General features: G+C 34.1%; 1 protein-coding gene across 1 annotated transcript in view; it reads left to right on the forward strand.

Annotated features, from left to right (window-relative positions):
- The window catches only part of NAALADL2 (N-acetylated alpha-linked acidic dipeptidase like 2), a 913,415-nt gene that overhangs the window by 338,197 nt on the left and 554,187 nt on the right, over nucleotides 1–21,031 (forward strand). Inside the window, exon 5 of the mRNA XM_067738075.1 lies at nucleotides 16,585–16,735. Coding sequence (XP_067594176.1) covers nucleotides 16,585–16,735 — 151 coding nt within the window. The remainder of the gene's footprint in view (nucleotides 1–16,584; nucleotides 16,736–21,031) is intronic.

Raw genomic sequence — 21,031 nt, forward strand, 5'->3', positions numbered from 1 at the left:
AACATTGAGAACGATGTTGGCTGTGTGTTTGTCATATATGGTCTCTATTATGTTTAGTTAAGTTCCCTTTATGCCTACTTTCTGGAGGATTTTTATCATAAATGGGTGTTGAATTTCATCGAAAGCTTTTTCTGCATCTATTGAGACGATCATATGGTTTTTCTCCTTCAATTTGTTAATACGTTGTATCACCTTGATTGATTTGTGTATAGTGAAGAATCCTTGCATTCCTGGGAAAAATCTCACTTGATCATGGTGTATGATCCTTTTAATGTGCTGTTGGGTTCTGTTTGCTAGAATTTTCTTGAGGATTTTTGCATCTATGTTCATCAGAAATGCTGGCCTGTAGTTTTATTTTTTTTGTGACATCTTTGTCTGGTTTGGTGTCAGGGTGATGGTGGCCTCATAGAATGAGTTTGGGCGTGTTCCTCCCTCTGCTATATTTTGGAAGAGTTTGAGAAGGATAGGTGTTAGCTCTTCTCTAAATATTTGGTAGAAATAGCCTGTGAAGCCATCTCTTCCTGGGCTTTTGTTTGTTGGAAGATTTTTAATCACAGTTTCAATTTCATTACTTGTGATTGGTCTGTTTATATTTTCTATTTCTTCCTGGTTCAGTCTTGGAAGGTTGTGCTTTTCTAAGAATTTGTTCATTTCTTCTAGGTTGTTCATTTTATTGGCATTGAGTTGCTTGTAATAATCACTCTTGATCCTTTGTATTTCTGCAGTGTCAGTTGTTACTTCTCCTTTTTTATTTCTAATTCTGTTGATTTGAGTTCTCCCTTTTTTTCTTGATGAGTCTGGCTAATTGTTTAGCAATTTTGTATATCTTCTTAAAAAACCAGCTTTTAGTTTTATTGATCTTTGCTATCATTTCCTTCATTTATTTTTCATTTTTTTCTGATCTTATTTTTATGATTTCTTTCCTTCTGTTAAGTTTGGGTTGTTTTTTTTCTTCCTACTATAATTGCTTTAGGTGTAACGTTAGGTTGTTTATTTGAGATATTTCTTCAGGCAGGATTGTATTGTTATAAACTTCCCTCGTAGAACTGCTATTGCTGCGTCACATTTGTTTTAGGTTGTCATGTTTTAACTGTCAGTCTTTTCAATGAGACCAGATCTCTGGGAGAGCTCTCACTGATTGATATTACATGGGGCCAGGAGGTCTCTGGTGGTCCAGTGTCCTGAACTCGGCTCTCCCATCTCAGAGGCACAGGCCTGACTCCCAGCTGGAGTACCAAGAGCCTGTCAGCCACATTACTTACATGTAAGTCACTCTCTGGCATCTGTCCTTTGCCCAGACAGGAGGGGGTTAAAGGAGTGGCTGATTAGGGGGCTCTGGCTCACTGAGGCCAGGGGTGGGAGGGGTATGGAATGTGGGGCGAGCCTGCGGTGGCAGAGGCTGGCATGACGTTGCAACAGCGTGAGGCACACCGTGTGTTCTCCTGGGAAAGTTGTCCATGGATCATGGGACCCTGGCAGTGGCGGGCTGCACAGACTCCTGGGAAGGGAGGTGTGGATAGTGACCTGTGCTTTCACACAGGCTTCTTGGTGGCTGCAGCAGCAGCATTAGCATTTTATGCCCATCTCTGGTGTCTGAGCTTATAGCCGCAGCTCTCTCCCATCTATGAAGCTCGTTTAGGCAGTGAATCTCCTTTCCTTGTGCACCCTGAAACAATGGTTTATTGAGCCTTAGACAGTTCCAGATTTCCCCCATACTCCCTCCCGGGTAGGTGTGGCGCACTAGGCCCCTCAGGCTGTGTTCACACAGCCAACCCCAGTCCTCTCCCTGGGGTCTGACCCGAGCCTCAGCTCCCAGCCCCCACCTGCCCTGGTGGATGAGCAGACAAGGTCTCAGGCTGGTGACTGCTGGTCGATACTGATCCTCTGTGTGGGAATCTCTCTGCTTTGCTGCTTTGCTGTCTGCACCCCTGTTGCTGCGCTCTCCTCCATGGCTCTGAAACTTCCCCCCCCATCCACCCCCCCATCTCCACCAGTGAAGTGGCTTCATAGTGTTTGGAAACGTTTCCTCCTTCACAGCTCCTCGCAGAGGTGCAGGTCCCATCCCTATTCTTTTTTCTCTGTTTTTTCTGTTTTCTTTTGCCCTACCCAGGTACGTGGGGAATTTCTTGCCTTTTGGGGAGTCTGAGGTCTTCTGCCAGCATTCAGTAGGTGTCCTGTAGGAGTTATTGCACATGTAGGTGTATTTTTGATGTATTTGTGGGGGGGGAAGGTGATCTCCACGTATTACTCCTCCGCCATCTTGAAGGTCCTCCCTGTGTTTTTTCTTCTAATTTATTAAGATGAGAACTAAGTTCCTAGATAAACCATATAAACTATAAATTTTTTGCTGAATGTAATTTCCACTGTATCCCAATAGTTTCATTATTATGTTTTCTACTTTTTATTGTGCTCCAGATGCTTTTCACTTGCTCTCTGATCCATAGTTATTTGGGAATAAATTAATTTTGTTCATGGTTTTACTATTAGTTTCAAATTGATTGGAGTATGGTAAATATATGGTGAATAAAAGTCTAGCTTTTAGAATTTTTAAAAGGTTTTCTTTCTGACAAAGTTCATGTAAATGATTATTGGTGGGTAGATGTGTGCTCTATGAGAAATGCAATTCTCTACAGTAATTAATTATTTAATTCCTGTATATTCATACATATTTGGCTTTTGGAATTTTTTCATTTCTGAAAGAGGTAGATCTCTCATATAATTCTGTTTGTAGGGTTCTATCTTGCATGTCTTATACTGTATTTTTATTTTGCCATTATGTTGTTTAGTGCATTCAAATTTATGCCATATCCTTTATTTATTTCTTTGATATTTTTATCATTCTATAGTGTATTTTTTTATTCTTTAATTTACTTAATTTATTTCTGAAACAAAGTAATTGAATTTCTCATAAACAAATAAAAAAGCTTACAATGTTAAAGAAATACACGTTTCCAAATCTTAATTAAAATTGCTTTTAATTTTAGATGTTTTATATGAATTTGCCTCTTCTGCCTTTTTTAGTTGGCCAGATGTCTATTTGATTATCTTCTTTTTTCCAACCTTGTCTTGTTTCAAGAAAGTTTCTTGTAAAAGAAAAAAAAAGAAAAAAGAAAAACATATTGCTAGGTTATTATTCCCTTTGATTCAATTCAAACATCTGATTTAGTGTCTGATAATTCATTTGTTTCCTTTCAGGGTAAAAATTTATGTTTAATTTTTTCTTCTACCTTAATGTTCATTGTTTATCTTACTTTATTTTTCTATTTTCTGATTTAATGTGTTCATCCATCTTTATTACATGAACACATTTTTTTATTCTCTTAAACATTTTTGAGATCTTCTAATAAAAATTATACTGCAGTATTAATTATGACAGTGATACTATTTTGCATACACCTGTTTCAAAATATTATCATGTAGTATCACATTTGTCTTATTTATTTGACTTGTACAAGGCACGTACTCTTAGAGAAATGGATTTAGATAAACTTCTGCTCAGTGCCACTGTGACTTCTATGAGTTCCTTGACACATGGACATTTCTCCGTCATAAACTCTATCTCTTGATGAAGTCTTCATGTTTATTTCACTGCTGGGCAATTCCAATTTTTGCAATGTCTCTTCTTACATAGATGTCCAGAGCTACATAGAGTTATTGTCTAGGACTATTTTAGAATCATTGCTCCTTAATCCAACCTCATATCCAAAGAACACTGTTTCTGAAGATAAAGCCATTTCATTTCTGGGCTTAGATATGTTGGGACCATTGTGATCTCAAACAATTGAAAACACAAAGAGAGGGGAGTAAGGAATCATTTGCTCTGCTATTGCTCACCAGTATACTTTTCATTCATGTTCAGTTTATTTTTTCAGTTTTCCTATTAGTTTAAAAACACTGTTATTATTTTCACTATTACAAGCTTCATAACCATAGGAAAAATCACAACACCTCACAGAGAAACAGTTTTCTTAAGCTGAAGAAACAAAAATCAAATACAAATAATAAAAATAATGAGAGTAATCTCAAAAGTCTCCTGTGGTGGTTGTGATAATTAAATAATATTAGTCAGGCATTTGGGAAAATCCTTTTTAAAAATACTAATCCAATTTAAGAAATATAATGAAGAATAATAGTTTTCTTTATATCTCTTTGAAAATTAAAGAAAAAATGTTTAACTATGTAATTTACAGTGCAGCCCTAGTAAGTATACATATAGAAGATGTGAATACTAAAGATAAAGGTAAGTGGTATATTCCTGGACTCTTAAATAGTTTGAAACATATATATGGGATATAATCAGCTGTGAACATTAGAAAATATAATAGAATTGCAAAAGATTTGGAAGCATATATTTCGCTAACAATGTAAGCATTTTTTTCTTTGTCTATGAGCAATTCAATTAAGTAAAGCTTATTGAGTCTGATCAGCCCTTGTTTTCAGGGAATTGAAGTTCAATTTCATTTTTAATTAGAATTAAACATTGTGGATTTCTTACCACTGGTAAGCAAGATCCAGCAATAAAGTATGTACTTAATTTGTAGTAAGTTTCTGAAATTTAGTGCAGACAGTGAGCAGTATGTCTGGTTAATATTTAAACATCTCACCATATTCTGTTGTAGAAGTTTCCATTTATAAAAGCTGCTTTCTATAACAAATTACATTCACTTTCAAATAAATCTGTTATCACAACATGAGCAAAACTTATTCAATTAAAAGAGAAAACAAAGTAATTATTTACTCCTATTTGATGTGCACAATAGCTTGTAAAGGTTCTAGAAATGCCTAGGAAGGTAGATTTGTTGGCTTAAAAAATCACTTTTGCTTAAGTATTGCTTCAATAAAATATAGGTGTATTCATATGGGATAGATATTTCTCTATAGGAAAACATTCACGAGAGAAGAGAGACTTAAGTTCCCTTGTGATGAACCCATGTGGAAAGAAGCAATGAACCATAAGGCCAGTGTGATAATGTTTTTTTCTCTCCCAGTTTTCCACACCTGTTTCTTTTCTGTGTCTTTTTGTTCAGTGGTATTTTAATGCTGTTCATCATGTTGGAGCTAGTTGAGAACACTGCATCCAAAGTAACTTTGTTTTTTTCCATGCACTCAGGCATTAAACTGGACATGTTCTCTGCCCATCATTTTATCTTAATATAGTACTAAAAGAGAGAGAAAGAAGTGGGGAAGTTTGCAATAGTTACCTCAGTCACCTGGGATACAGTCGATTGAAATAACACTTTGAACTATACTCTTAGATAAGATATCGTATATAAGATAATGAAAAATGTAACAGGTTGATTTAACAGTTATTATAGTTTTTGAAAGGTAACTCAGAGTCAGATGCACCTTTGATATCTATTTTAAAAATATCTGAAATCTGACTGAATATATAGATAATGTTTTCTTTACCCAAAAGGGAGTAGTGATTCTCAAGAAAATCAAAAGCCTTTCCAGGGCCAGGGAAATGGAAACTCTGGCTGTGACCCCTGATGGATTTGCACTGTAAGAAGACATTGTCAATTTCTGCCAGACAGAATTGCAAAGACAGCAAATGGTGATCTATAAACTGCATGGACAAGAGATGTGCACTCTGACCCTTGTTTGACAAGTATAAATCTTTCTAATTAATGACGTTAGAAAGGATAACATGGAAGTTATTTCTATTCTGATTAAATTATCTGCAAGACGTATGCATCAGGTTTGCTTCCTAAAAGAAGCTACAAAGAATCCATGTCCATGTATGTGTAATCCTTTACCTTGTCCTGGAGTAAGAACATCCTTCAGCTGTTCACATCTGGTTACAAATCCTATGCCTGACTAAAATCTTAGGTTTTGAATAATTAAATGAATTAATTTCAGGAGAGGTTGAGAAATTGTCTCTGTGAAGTAGACTGCCTTTTTTTTTAATGGAGAAAAAAATAACAGGATAACAAAAATAATGTTTCCTTGATAGGTAAGGAAAATGTAATAATCATTATCCTAATTTTTAAAGCTGTAAGCTACTATTTTAAGTAATAGGATTATAAAAATTTTAAAAGCCTACTGCAGTTTGGAAAAAAAATTATGACTTGGAGTATTTTAGGATTTTTTTATTCATGGTTCCTCCAATCTAACATACAAAAAACAGCCTGGTAATAAGTGATAGACAGTGGAGGAGTATTTTAAAGTTATATGAATATTTACTTTTGGAAGTAAATTCATGAAATTTCATCATTTTTATGTCAAGAAAAATTTTTGTTTCAGATTAACTAGTTGTTTTTGTTTTTTCCCTGATACCATTCTCTAACCACAGACAATTGCAAAGAAATTGCATTCCCTCAATTATCAACCTTCTTCATTCTCTACCTTCTCTTCTTCCTTATCATTCCCTTGAAAAACAAAAGAAAATAAAAACCCTCACACATTATGTAGCATTTTACACTCTCAAAATCCTTCAGACATATTACCTCCTTTGAATCTACCAGTCATTTTGTGTGATTGGCGGGGCAAATGTCATCTCTTTTTATGGATGAGAAAATTGAACTTTGTGGCTGTGGCATGCCCAGCATCCGTCACCTAATGGCTGGTCCACTTCAAGACTTGCTATTCTTTTCATCCACCATGTTGCTTACAAACCAAGCTACAGAACAATAAATCAATAAATTCAGATGTATTCCTAACAGCTTCAGATATCATGTAACACTTGCAGGTAGTGCAAGATTAGAAGTTTTACCATGGTAAATTTTTAAAAGTAATTTGACATAGTCTTTTTTATGTTAATATTCATTTAATTTTCTCCTGTGTGTCTCTTCCACATCCACCCACCTTGGAGAAAATACATATAAAATTTTTAGCTAAAGAATGACACTCCCAGAAGTTGACTTGTTTTTAAAAATTTTATATGATGAGTCATAATGCTGTAAATTTAGAAAAGATTGAATGTCATACATACATCTAGTCACCAATGTTTTTTTTTTCTTTTTATGTGTAAGAAAATTGGGAGGTCTGTTTAATATTTCTGTTAAAGAAGCAATTTTGTAGGCAGTAGAAATAAGAATATTAAATAGTGATTAATATCAGCACATTGAAACATCAGAAGATTGTCAGTAAACATAATAATTTCTGAGATATCTTTAGAAATATTTTATTTTTTATTGAAGTATAGTTGATTTACAGTATTGTGTTAGTTCCAGGCATACAACATAATGATTAAGTTTTTTTATTACCTTCCATTATAGTTTATTACAAGATGTTGAATATAATTCCCTGTGCTATGCAGTAAATCCTTCTTGCTTATCTATTTTATGTATAGTTCATATCTGTCAATCACATACTCCTAATTTGTCCCTTCCCCCCCCCCCCACACTCCCCTTTGGTAACCATAAGTTTGTTTTTTATGTCTGAGTCTGTTTCTGTTTTGTATATAGATTCACTTGTAGAAATATTTTATCTTTATTATGTATTATACATGGATTTATCTCTATTCATTATGGCTTTAGTTAAATATGCTCTTAGTTAAGAGCATTTGTAGCATATATTAAATTTTTTAAAAAATAGTACATTTTCAAAGACTAAATGATGTGAAGTGCTCTAACTTTTTTCTTGATCTTGTTATTCAACTAGAAAATTGCATAATCTCAGAGATTCATGCATGTGGTTATGTGAGACTATGCTCTCTTTCTCCACTGCCTGTCTCTTCCTCTCTCATATATTTACATATATAAGCACAAAAAATATTAAGTTTGTAAGTCAGAAGCTTATGTCTTTATGACTTCATTTCTAAATATATATAGTGTTAGTATTCTTTTCCATTCCTTTTGAACATGAAAAGCAACAGTACGTCTACAAAGGGAAAGAGATGTACACGCAGTTGGTAATATCAGCAACATATTTACTAGTAACAATTGTATATTTTTTTCTTAATATTCGCTTTCAGTAATGAAATCATGTTAGAGAAATTGATAAGGACAAATACCCTTTAGTGTTTTCAGTTCATGAACCACCTATGCAGAGGAAAATACCCCAGGCCACTGTGTTTCCTCTCACTAAAAATAAAACGATTTAGGTTAATGCTTGCTGGTCCCTACTCTGTCATTGTATTCTCAACCTAGAACCTGGAGCAATGGATCTATACTGCATAGGTGGATCCACAATGGATAGGAAAAATGAGGAATGGGAAAATAAATTATAGCATTCTCCTCAATATTTTGAAGCTACAGTTGGAAAAATAACATCATATTTGAAAAGATGTTTTTTTTAATAGACTTCTTCCATGCAGCAGACATTGCAAAGGCTGTCAAATATGTAATATGAACTTTAAAAAACAAAAAAATGCAGAGTCACAATTTTTTTCATTATTTGAAAGCAATATGGTTTAATGGGAGAAGCACAGGAAAATAAACTATGAGGACACATTCGTTTAGTCTGAAATCTGTGATTAACTATGTGATCTTGATAAAATCATCTTTATCCCATGATTACTTCATTTGTGAAATAAGAATAATCCCATAGGCCACAATGAGATATTAGTTTAAAGCACAAAAATATATGCATGAGAATACCTTATAAAATAGGACACCTTCCCTCCCTCCCTCCCTTCCTCCCTTCCTTCTTTCCTTCCCTCCCTTCTTCCCTCCTTCTTTCCCTCCCCTGTAATCTAGTGATAAAAGTTGAGGACTCTTTTTAGAACTCTGACAACAGGCTTAACTTTCTGAATAACTTCAGGTTTTTTCTTTACAAAAGCAGAGGGTCATTGCTTCTTATTAATCTTACTATAATTATTTAAATAACTTTGGATACATCAAGTAAAGCAATTTAAAATCCAAGTAAAGGTGTTCAGTGAAATAAAAAAAGAATGTTGTGATTATGCTTCAGATATACTCAGTCTGATTACAGTGAATATTCCTCACCATAATAGTCTTTTTTTTTTTGACAAAGAAAGATGAGTTTACTTCCAAAATATAACAAAATATAACAAAGCAAACAGGAATCTTACAAATCTCTTTAATGGCATCCTAATGATACAATACATAATTAAAGGACCAAACAACAAACCTATTAATAAGGAAAACAATTTCAAGAAGAAAGAACAACATAAAATTTGAGCCCTGAAGTCAAAATATCTGCTTAAGAAATGATCACATATTATGTGTTCAATGTTTTTATTTTTCACATGTTCCAGAACTATTTAATTTAAGTGAGTAAGAATGTACTATGAAATGTTAGTTCATGGTTTTTAAAAGTGTATTTTTATTTTTCTGTTATTATAGCCATGAATCTTCAATCTAAAATGTCCACATTCTGTTGTTTTAATACATATTAATTCCCATTATGGCACTTTGTAAAAATCCAGGTCTTCTTAGCATTCTAAATAAACAGTCATACAATTCACACAGTATTGATTTTAGTATCTTCTCAGAAAGCAGATCACAGCAAGAAGCATCTGATGTGTTTTATAAATTCACCCTTTGGCTAGTCTATTTGTCTTTGTAAAGGATGGATGTATAATTTAAAGAAAAGGTGTGCTTTGGTGGAAAGATCACTAGGCTTGAATTCAGAAAACTCTTGTTTGATCCCTGGCATTACCACTTATTAGCTCTGACCCCAGGTCAAGCTCTTCACCTTCCTTAATCACAATTTCAGCAACTATATAATGGGAATTGAAATGACTTATATCAAATGCTTTGAATAAAAATCAGCAAATAACTTGTGAGACAGTATCTGGTTTATAGTAGATGTACAATTAATACTTGATTTGGCCTGAAGATGGCTCAGAAGACCTAGATTCTAATCACATGATTTTCCTGAATCTTTATATAAAGTTTGACAGATATTTATCATATATGAATGTATTAATTTGTTAGGGCTTCTATAACAAAATACTCCAGGCTGAGTGGCTTAAACACAGATTTATTTTCTCATAGTTCTGGAAGCTGAAAATTTAAGATGAAGGTGTTGACAGGTTCAGTTTCTCCTGAGGCCTCTCTTCTTGGCTTGCTGATCGCTGCCTTCTTGCTGTGTTCTCATGTGATTTTTCTGTATGTACACAGACCTCTGATGTCTTTCCCTCTTCTTATAAGGACACTAGTTGCATTGGATTAGAGCCTACCCATATGACCTCATTTAACCTTAGTTACCTCTTTAAAGGCCCTATTTTCAAATGTAGTCACATTCTGAGGTGTGCTGGGTGTTAGGACTTAAACTTATGAATCTTAGGTAGACACAACTCAGCCCATAACAATAGGCCTTAATTTTATCTGTAAAATCAAATTTGTCTCGTTACGTTATATTTGTTCTCGTTTTCCACATGAAGGCTCAGGAAACTTTTCTAGGCTATGGAGGCCAGAGGAATGGTTCTAATACTGAGCCAATGTTTTGATGAGACTAGATTACAGAGAAAACCACAAGCTTTCTCCTTTAGTTCTTGATATCAGGTGGTAGTTCAGGGAACTCCTGCATTGTGACCAGTGAAAATAAAGAGCAAGGCTCACATTCAGTGGGTTCAAAAGGGTGAGTCAACAACTTGGGAGCATCTGTAAATGGATTAGAGCCTAACTGTGGAATTCAGCCAGTATTCCCTTGTTGGACACTGAAGGAGTGGATTGTCTAAATGACAATAGCAACAGCATCCTCCTGGAATAGGAAAGGCATTTGGGTTGAAAGTAAGAGTAGATGCCAGTTAAGTACAGAAGTTAAGTGGTAGGAATCAGAGAAGGGTCCTTTCTCTTTTACTGTCCCTGGCTTTGATTTTTCTTTAAATGATTGTTTCCTGAATATCTGAATACCATGCAGCCACCCAGTTCACATATGCTCTCTGTCCAAGGCAATGGGAATATAAACCTATGTTGGACCATTTTCAGGTGCCAGACTACTACCCCTGAATGAGTAATTCCCAAGGAGCTTTTCATTTTGTAAGGTTTGTTCAGTAAGATTGTTGTGTCCTGCCCACGGATTGGTAGTACCATTTATTTCAGAGGTGGTTATTTGGCAGCAGATAGCTTTATATACTATACACAAGGAAAAATATATTAATATGGTTCACAGCAAGAAATAGGAGATCATATTTCTTGGTCAAAGACATTTTATCTCCAAGACCCTGTCAATAAGACAAATCCACATGTTCAAATCCCTGGGGGCTAGTTTCTGCTTTTTATCGCTATCCTTAGATAACAAAACATCATACAAAACAAAATAAAACAAAAATCAAAACAAAATAGACCTATTTTATTATGTATTTTTACAGAAGTATAAAAAGACAACACACTTAGTTGAACATGTTTATTTTTATTTCAGAAACAAGCTGGCTTAATACTTATCTCACGTTCTAATGAACACATGTAAGATGTCACAAAAGAATTTATTGAATAAGTTTTCCAGCCAGTGGAGTTGAACAGTAGAGCAAAATAACATTCATGTAATACACTTGTACCTGTATACAATACGTTTTTCATTCATTCATTCATTCATTGGTACATACACTAGTTTATTCATTAACCCAACAATAGAAAAATCATTTGTTGCCAGGCACTATACTAGGCACTAGGGATATAAAATGAAGGTATAAGGTTACTGTCTTCAAGCAGGTCATAATCAAGTGCTATTAAAGTTATCCATCAAATCCTTTTTAATTACTGAGGATAAAAAATAATACTAATAAAATTTCACTTTGGAGACTGGGGGCATTAGAAGTGTTTCAGGTGATGTGAAGCCATGACATAGCTTGAAGGGAGTTGACTGACTGTATAGAAACAGAAAAGTGTCTCGGGGTTACTAAGGACCATTTCTTGGTTACTAGTCTAGCATCTATCTCAGATACCTCATGCCTATTGAGATTTTAGCACCCATAAAAACTTAAGAATCATGTTGGCTCAGCACTTAGTGGCTCTTTGAGTTAAACAAAAGAGGGTGGGAGGCATGTGAGTAGGATGCTTGTTTAATGGTTCCTATGTTCATGGAAACAATATGATTTTTTTTGAAGAGGAGGAGCAATCCTTAGGTATGTGGAGACTAGTAATTATCACTGGTGGACATTTTGAATAAACATAGTCAGTAAATTTATGCAATATTTAACTTCTCTCCTAGAAATAAAATATTAGTTGAAGTACTTATTAGAGTAGAGTAGAAATATTTCCAATTTAGACAGAAGGTTGATAGCTGCATTGAAATATTATTCATTTAACTGCGTGATTTATTACAATTGTCATATATGTTTTGGGGTATAAACACTGTAAAATAGTTTTGAAAGATGAAATTAACACTTCACAGTGTACTATATTTAAATTAGTACTGATTTATACTGAAAAGGAAGAATCAATTCAGTAACTCAGAATAGGTTCAATGGACAGATTCTAAGTGTTTTTGTTTCCCCTATATTCTGTCCCTAACAGAAGTTTAATGCAAAATTAAAATATTCATACTATATATTATATGAAATCATATCATAAAAATTACCTGAAAAATATTTATTAATCATAGAAAGTATGTTATTTTGGGGGAGGGTATCCCTGCCAATAGTTTAAAAGCAAATTTCACGTGTGACAGTATATTTAAAAGTACAATAAATGTCTCCTTAAACAATTTTAAAATCATAGAATTAGACTACATGTGTTTTTAATTGAGAACAGAATGGGTCTTTGAGGCTAATGTTGTTCAATCCTTGCATTTTATGGATGGTGAAACAAAGACCTGGAAAAACTATATGAGTTGTCACATAGCTATTTAGTGTCAGGGTTGGTACCAAAATCCAGTACCATCAAATGAAATGTCTCATGCTTTTTCATTTGTCTTGGTTATGGATTGATTTATTTGCAAATAACCGAAGCACCCTCAGAGAAAGGGAGGAGAATCTCACCCAATACAAGCGAAAGGCACACAGCTGGACTTGAGGTCTGTACGTGCCATTCCCTCTCTTGCCCATTCTCATCTTTGTTTCCTCTGAATTCCCACTCCTTTTTAGTTGCCACTTTCCTTGGCAAGGCTCATGGTTTCTACATTCTGAAAAGACTAGTTTGCACATGTCAGAAAATTGATTCTGAACAGAGAAGCCAGTTGCTCATATGGTGCTTTGTGTGAATTAGGAAATGGTGCCCCTCCAGGGCAATACAGCCTTGTGGGTCAGTGCACCACACTAGCCAGTGGCTGTGGCCTGCTTCTCCATGAGCACACAACACTCAGGCCCAACACCATCTGCCTGACTCATTTTTGGTGTCTCCATTCCAAGTCCTGATTGGTCCTACTTGTATCAAACGTTGTCTTAGTTTACAAGGTGGTAAGTATGACAAAGAACCCCAAACTTATCAGATATATACTTGAGAAAGAGAAGCAAAGGACAGTTGAAGTTTAATATAGGGAATCTGGCCTTACACTAGCCATCTCTTTTCATGTATTAGACCCCTAATATAATCGTCAATCGAAGTATCAAGCTGTAAGAGGTCCTAGGCAGAGCTAATAACTTTCACCTGTGTACCCAGGGACAGTCTGCAATCAGACAGCCCGAGGACAGCTGGTTTCATCCTTTTGGCCTTGGCTTACCTTTGGAAGTATTTTAAAAAATGTAATCTCACCAGAATACAAGGTCTTTTGAGCATTTTAGGCAACCTCCACCTCATCAAGTTCAAAATGCAATGTTAACAATGCAAAGGAACATTTTTAAAATTTGATGTCATGTAAGCAGTTTCTTCTGTTGCCAGTGTCATTGGCAATAGACAATTCCTGAAATTGAGTCACTGAATTAAACTACTTATTTAAGAGCTCTATGAAGGTCAGTGTGGGGTGGCATCAGGAACCAGATTTGACAATGTTGAAGAGGTGTCCACCTCAGGTCCAACTGTTATAGGCAGAGGATGGGAAGAGGGGGTCATCTCGCATATAATGCTGTCTCTTATGAGGTGTAGGGAGGTAATCAAGTCTGGCCAAAGATAGTATTCTATTAAACCACATTGCTTCATTATCAGCCGTTAGGTATAGAAACATATCATGGTACATATTCCTTATAAAAGGGATCTCAACATATTTCCAAATATAATCAGAAGAGACAAAATATGCAACTTTAGCATTTTATTTTTGACTAAGATAAATTTAACCACTAGGTTTCATAAACATTAAATAAATTATCATATTTACCTTTTTAGAAGATACTTTTGAAGCTATTTTGACTTCCACTAAAGCAGTATCAGCACATTAAAAAAAAAAAATTTGTTGGTTATCACTTCCCTTTCTTTGTCCAAAGCAGTGATCTCTCATAGATTCACTTTCCACTGAACCTGAATCTAGCCTCACAATCCTTCTCCCGGCGTCCGTTCATTGTCAGTTAATTGGAGTTAGTACTCAAGTTGAAAACTGTTCGTCATTCCACTGGTAAACTCAACTTCCTAAGAGCAAAGACCTTCTCCTACTTACCTTCATATCCCAATACCAGCATATTACCTGCATAACAGCAACACTCATTATATAGTTACAAATGGATACATGGCCCAGGAATTGTAAAAATAGTTTTTCACAAGCAGGTAATTCTCAGAAGAAAATATACAGTTGCCAAAATCACAAGCAAAAATAAATTTAACTTCATTAATAATTAAAGATCTCTGGAGAAATAAGTTTTGGCCAGATTGACAAATATCTTTTGAAAAGTAATAATATTCAATGTTGGTGATAATGAGGGGAAACAAATACATATACTACAGGTAAGAATATAACTTTTTATAGCTTTTCTAAATGGAAATTAGTTTACAAAAAGAAAATCATAAGAACAGGAATACTTTGACTTAGAAATTCGACCTGTGAAACTACACTTGATTAAAATAGATATTTGTGCAATGATTTAGATATAAGGAATTTTGTTCCAATGTAATATAAAAAAATTTTTGAATAATTTGATTAACAGTCAGGGGTTGGTTACATAACATTTGATGGCCTTTTTATATAATATTATTTATATCACTCATACACAGTATACAGCTATTAAAATGATACAAAAGTATACTTATCCACATGGACAAATGTTTAGTATATACTGTTAAGTGAAAAATAAAGATTGCAAAATAGTATTTATCATAGATTTATTTGTAAATATATGTGTGAATGTGCATAAGCCCCAGTAAAAGGATCTAGAAACACCAACATGTTAACATTTGCAACCTCTTGACAGGTAAGATAATGGGATTGCCTTTTGCTTTTTTGTTTTGCTTTGTTTTGTTGACATGTATATCTTTCTCGCTAATGATCACAAATTGCTTTAGTAATAAAAAAAGAAATTTTTAATATTTAAAAAATTGCTTTCTAGAGAAGTTCATTTTTTTTCTTGATATATTCTCCTATAGTAAGCAGAACATTGAAAATCATTCCATTGATCATTCTTTTTGAGAATAGCAATTTCAGCATCCAAACATTAGAAATCCTCCCTAAGGACTTCAGCCCTGCATTTGGAGCATCAGTCTTAAATCTCGCCCTTTATTCACATATTATTTTCTCTCTTTTTCTGTCTCTCATTCCTCCTCTCCCCCTGAATTTTTTCCCTATCTTCATTAAGACATTGATGGGGAAAAAAAAGAAGTCTGATCAGAGTGGTTTCTTATAGAAGGTATACATGTGAGTCCATTATACTTAGCTTAGGTTCTCAGTGTTTGGTGTTTTTTTTTTCTTATTATAAAAATCCATACTTGTTCATTACTTGTTTAAAAATGGAAACAGAACAGTTTTAAAGGAGTTGAAAAGATGCAATTAACATAGCATACTTGATATCAAGATTGTGACTTATATCAATCATGTAAGTCACACTAAGATGAATAAGATCTTTACCCACCAAAATTAATTTAATAAGTTAAAACAAAGAGAACCTGGGATGTCAAGTTCATCTGCCCCATCATACTTCTCTATTGTGTACTTAAGAACAGAGCGGAACCTTTGCATTAAGTATGTTCATAGAGGTAATTGGGATATTTTCAAAGTATTTAATGACAGAGACAAAGCAGGAACTGGCCATTTAGAAGGAGGCCCACTACTTTGTTGTGTATATACCCATTAGTTGCTCTATCTTAGAGGTCTGACTGGGACATCCAGGGCAGAGACCAGAGTGACTAGTGGGGGCCCTCAGGAGCTTCAGGACAGTGGCTGTTTGCCAAACCACGTGAAAGATTTCAACATTTTAACAACTGGTGTGGCAGTCTCAGCCTTGGAGAAAATAAATCAAAATGCTGTTGGATGTCTTCTGCTCTAGGGAAGAATATAATAATGGTCAGAACAGCTCTCCTTTTACAATGGAACTTTGTCTGTGGTAGATTTTTTGTTAATCTCATGAAAGTGAAAACTTCCAAATCTACTTGGACAATTAAAAAATGAAGAAATTCCAAATGCAGACAACTGAAATCAAATATAAACATTATAAGAATGCAGCTTAAATATTGTTGAACAGAGGAAAAAGGAAGAGGCCAGTAGGATAACTCTCTGTCTGGGCTTTGATAATGAGAAAATCAGAAGTTTCGACTTATTTTAAAAGAAAACAATAACAGAAAAAGGAGTCATCTAATTGTAGTGACATTTATGAAGTGTCCATATATGAACTAAAAATGTATATGAGGACATTTTTAATAATTTGTTCTCCTCTTTTAGCTTTCCTTATTGGAAAAGGCTGGATTTGGAGGTGTTCTTCTGTATATTGATCCTTGTGATTTACCAAAGACTGCAACTCTTAGCTATGATACCTTTACGGTGTCACTGAATCCAGGAGGAGACCCGTCTACACCTGGTTATCCAAGTATTGGTAAGTTCATTATTAATCTTTTATTATTCTTGTAAACACTACAAGGTTGTAATTTATAAGTACACTCTACCTAAAGTAATCAAAGGATAGTAAAGTTGAAGAATTCTTAGCACTCCATATTTTTAAAAGTGAATGTTTTATCTTCCCAAAATTGTAGACTACCCATTTGTTGGAATAAAACTTGCTAAAAAGCCTGCAATACATTTTTGTCTCAATAACAAGAGAAAACATTTTATGTGTTATTATTGATTGACTGACAAGATAAATTAACACCATGTGGGACGAGTACTCTATGTAGGTGGAAAGCACGTGCACATACCTAGAAGTATGAAATGTCTGCTGCTTTGGAGTTGTTACAACTTTAAGTCCAGAGTCGAGGGGTACACATGCTCAAGTCAGGTGACTAAAACATTGGGAAATGATGCTGGAAAGGAATGGAGTTGACACAATCAAATTGTCTGGCTCCCCAAAAGAAGGGATCTCATTGGTTTGTCTAGCCACTGCCAGCATAGACATGGTCATTTTGCATCAAACATCCTTTTCTTTCCCAGCAAGCTGTGTTCATTATAGTGGGAATCATGTGGCAAAGATAAAAACAACTGTGATTTTGGCAGGTGATCACTGTACCATTGATTCTCAGTCTAATGTGTCATTGACAAATATTCTTTTTAAACAGACTTGGCAGAGGAAAAGCTCTTTGGACCTCCTTCCATTGTGATATTAACCCATTAACCATGATACTTCAGTCAGGAATTAAGCTAACAAAAAGTTCATGTAATTATCCATGTGTTCCATCAATATTTTTCCTTGTTTTCAACAAGATATTACAAAAGACTAATAATATCTTACCTAAGTCTAACTGTCCTTTATATATATTAACATTACCAATCAATTAATAACTTTTTCCAAGAAGGAAGTAAACTCAGTCAAATATGACTATAATTTATGAATTTCGTTGGTCTACTGAGTACTGCTTTGTCTTTTAAAGTACCCCTTTAATAATCCATGTAAGAATCTGTACTTTGTACAGTCCGCTCTCTCTTAATTACAATTTTGAAATTAAAATTAGTAGGTATCCACCTACAATTCTTAGGCATCACCAAAAATATCAGTTGAACTCTCTCATTTGCAAATGCTCTAATTGCCTTGGGTTGTAATGCCTCAGCATCAGGAGGTTGTACATGGCAGCTAACTCTGTATGGTAAATCAATGGTCTGCAATGCTACTGAAAAGCAGATACTTTATGAATACTCTGCTTAAGTGGTAAGTTGCCCCATTGGCAACAGTTACTCTTTATATATTTTTGGTTCAGGTCATTTAATAAAAGTAGAATTCAGTCATATCTAGCAAAGTGCTGGTCAGTGTCTTGAGAATCTCAGAATGATTTTTTTTAAAATTAATTTAATTTTTTATTTCAAAACAATTTCAACTCACAAAAATGTTGCAAATATAGTATGTATAGAATCCTTATATCTTTATCCCAGCATCCTCTAATATTATGTACGTCTTCTTTGGAAAAATGTCTATTCAGACTCTCTGCCCATTTTTTGAATTGGTTTGTTTAGTTTTTTTATTGTTGTGTTGTATGGGTCCTTTATATATTTTTGATATTAACCCCTTGTCAGATATACAGTTTGCAAAAATCTTCTCTCATTCAGTAGGTTGCCTTTTCATTTTGATGATGGTTTCCTTCACATGCAGTATCTTTTTAGTTTAACATTGTCCCATTTGTTTATTTTTGCTTTTGTTTCCTTTGCTTTTAGAGTCAGATCCACAAAAAAATATTGTTAAGACTGATGTCAATGAGATTACCACCAACATTTTCTCTAAGGAATTGTATGGTTTCAGGTCTTACATTCAAATCCTTAATGCATTTTGAGTTAATTTTTGTGTATGGTGTAAGAAGTGGTCTAGTTTCATTCTTCTGCATGTGGGTGTTCAGTTTTCCCAACACCATTTATGAAAGAGACTATCCTTTCCCCATTGTATGTTCTTTGCTCCTTTGTTGTAACTTAATTGTCCATATATGTATGGGTTTATTTCTAGGTTCTCAGTTTTGTTCCACTGATGTCTGTGTATGTTTTTGTGCCAGTACCGTACTATTTTGACTGCCATAGCTTGGTAGTATAGTTCGAAATCAGGATGCATGATACCTCCAGTTTTGTCCTTCTTTCTCAAGTTTGTTTTGGCTATTCAGGGTTTTTTGTGTTTCATGGAAATTTTAAAATTATTTGTTCTATTTCTGTGAAATAAGTCATTGGAATTTTGATAGAAATTGCATTGAAGCTGTAGATTGCTTTATGTAATATGGATGTCTTAACAATATTAATTATTCCAATCCATGAGCACAGAATATTTTTTCATTTATATGTCTTTTTGTTTCATCAGTGTCTTACAGTTTTCAGTGTGCAAATACTTCACCTACTTGGTTAAATTTATTCCTAGTTATTTTATTCTTTTGATGTAATTGTAAATGGGATTGTTAACTTCTCTTTCTGATAGTTTGTTATTAGTGTATAGAAATGTCACAGATTTCTGTATATTGATTTTGTATCCTGTAGCTTTACTGAATTTATTTATTAGTTCTCACATCTTTTTGGTGGGGTATTCAGGGTTTTCTATATATAATATAATGTCATCTGCAAATAGTGACAGTTTTATTTCTGTGTCCAGATTTGAGTGTCTTTTCTTTCTTTTCTTGCCTAATTGCTGTGGCTAGGAGTTTCAATACTATGTTGAATAAAAGTGGCAAGAGTGGGCATCCTTGTCTTATTCCTGATTTTAGAGGAAAAGCTGTCAGTTTTTCATCATTGAGTATGTTATTATCTGTGAAATTGTCATATATGGCCTTTACTATGTTGAGGTATATTCCCTCTATACCCACTTTATTGACAGTTCAATGAGGGTTGTATTTTGTCAAATGCTTTTTCTGCATCTGTTGAGATGATCATATGATTTTGATCCTTCATTTTGTTAATGGGATGTATCACATGGATTGTTTTATAGATGTTGAATCATCCTTACTTCCCTGGAATAAATCACACTTGATCATGATGTACAATTTTTAATGTATTGTTGGATTTTATTTGCAAATAGTTCATTGAGGTTTGTATCTGTGGTTATTAGTGATAGTGGCATGCAAATTTCTTTTTTTGTGGTGTCCTTGTCTGGTTTTAATATCAGGGTAATGCTGGCTTTGTAAAGTGCTTTGGAAGGTTTCCCTAGTCCTCAATTTTTTTGGAAGAAAAGTATTAAGTCATCTGTGAACATTTTGTGTTAACTTTGAGAGAAGAATAGGTATTAAATCTTCTTTGGGTGTTTTGTAGAGTTTGCCAGTGAAGCCATCTTGTCCTCGGCTTTTGTTTGTTGTGAGATTTTTGATTCCTGTTTCAATCTCCTTACTAGTAATTGCTCTGTTCAGATTTTCTATTTCTTCATGATTCAGTCTTGGAAGATTTTATGTTTCTAGGAATTTATCCATTTCTTTTAGGTTGTCACACTGTTGGCATATAATTATTTGTAGTAGTCTCATTTGATCCTTCATATTTATGTGGTTACATTTGTAACTTCTCTTTCATGTATGATTTTATTTATTTGAGTCCTCTCTTTTTCTCTTGGTTAGTCTAGCTAAAGTTTTGTTGAATTTATCATTTCAAATTACCAGCTCTTAGTTTCATTTATCTTTCCTATTTTTTTTTAGTCTCGCTTTCATTTATTTCCATCTGATCTTTATTATTCCCTTCCTTCTGCTAATTGTGGTCTTCACTCATTCTTCTTTTTCTAGATCCTTTAGGTGTAAAGTTAGATTGTTTATTTGGGATTTTTTTGTTGTTGTTTCATTATTATGAACTTCCCTCTTAGAACAATTTTTGCTGCATCCCATAGATTTGGTTATGTCATATTTCTGTTTTCATTTGTCTGTAGGTATTTTTTTGATTTCTCCAAAGACCCCTTGGTTGTTCAGTAACATATTTTTAATCTCCACATTTTTGTGTTTTTTTTTTTTTTCTCATGAAAGATTTCTAGTTTCATACCATTGTGGTTGGAGAAGATTTTTCTTGAATTTATTGAGACTCATTTTGCGACCTAACATGTGATCTATCCAGGAAAATGTTTCATGTGTACTTAAGAAGAATGCATATTCTCCTGCTTTTGGATGGAATGCTCTATAGCTATTAAGTCCCTCTGGTCCAATGTGTTGTTTAAATTTGATGTTTCCTTATTGATTTTTTTGTCTGGATGGTGTATCCACTGATGTAAGTAGGGTGTTAAAGTCCCCTACTATTATTGCATTGC

This window comes from Pseudorca crassidens, chromosome 5, assembly GCF_039906515.1.
Source record: "Pseudorca crassidens isolate mPseCra1 chromosome 5, mPseCra1.hap1, whole genome shotgun sequence".
Taxonomy (NCBI): domain Eukaryota; kingdom Metazoa; phylum Chordata; class Mammalia; order Artiodactyla; family Delphinidae; genus Pseudorca; species Pseudorca crassidens.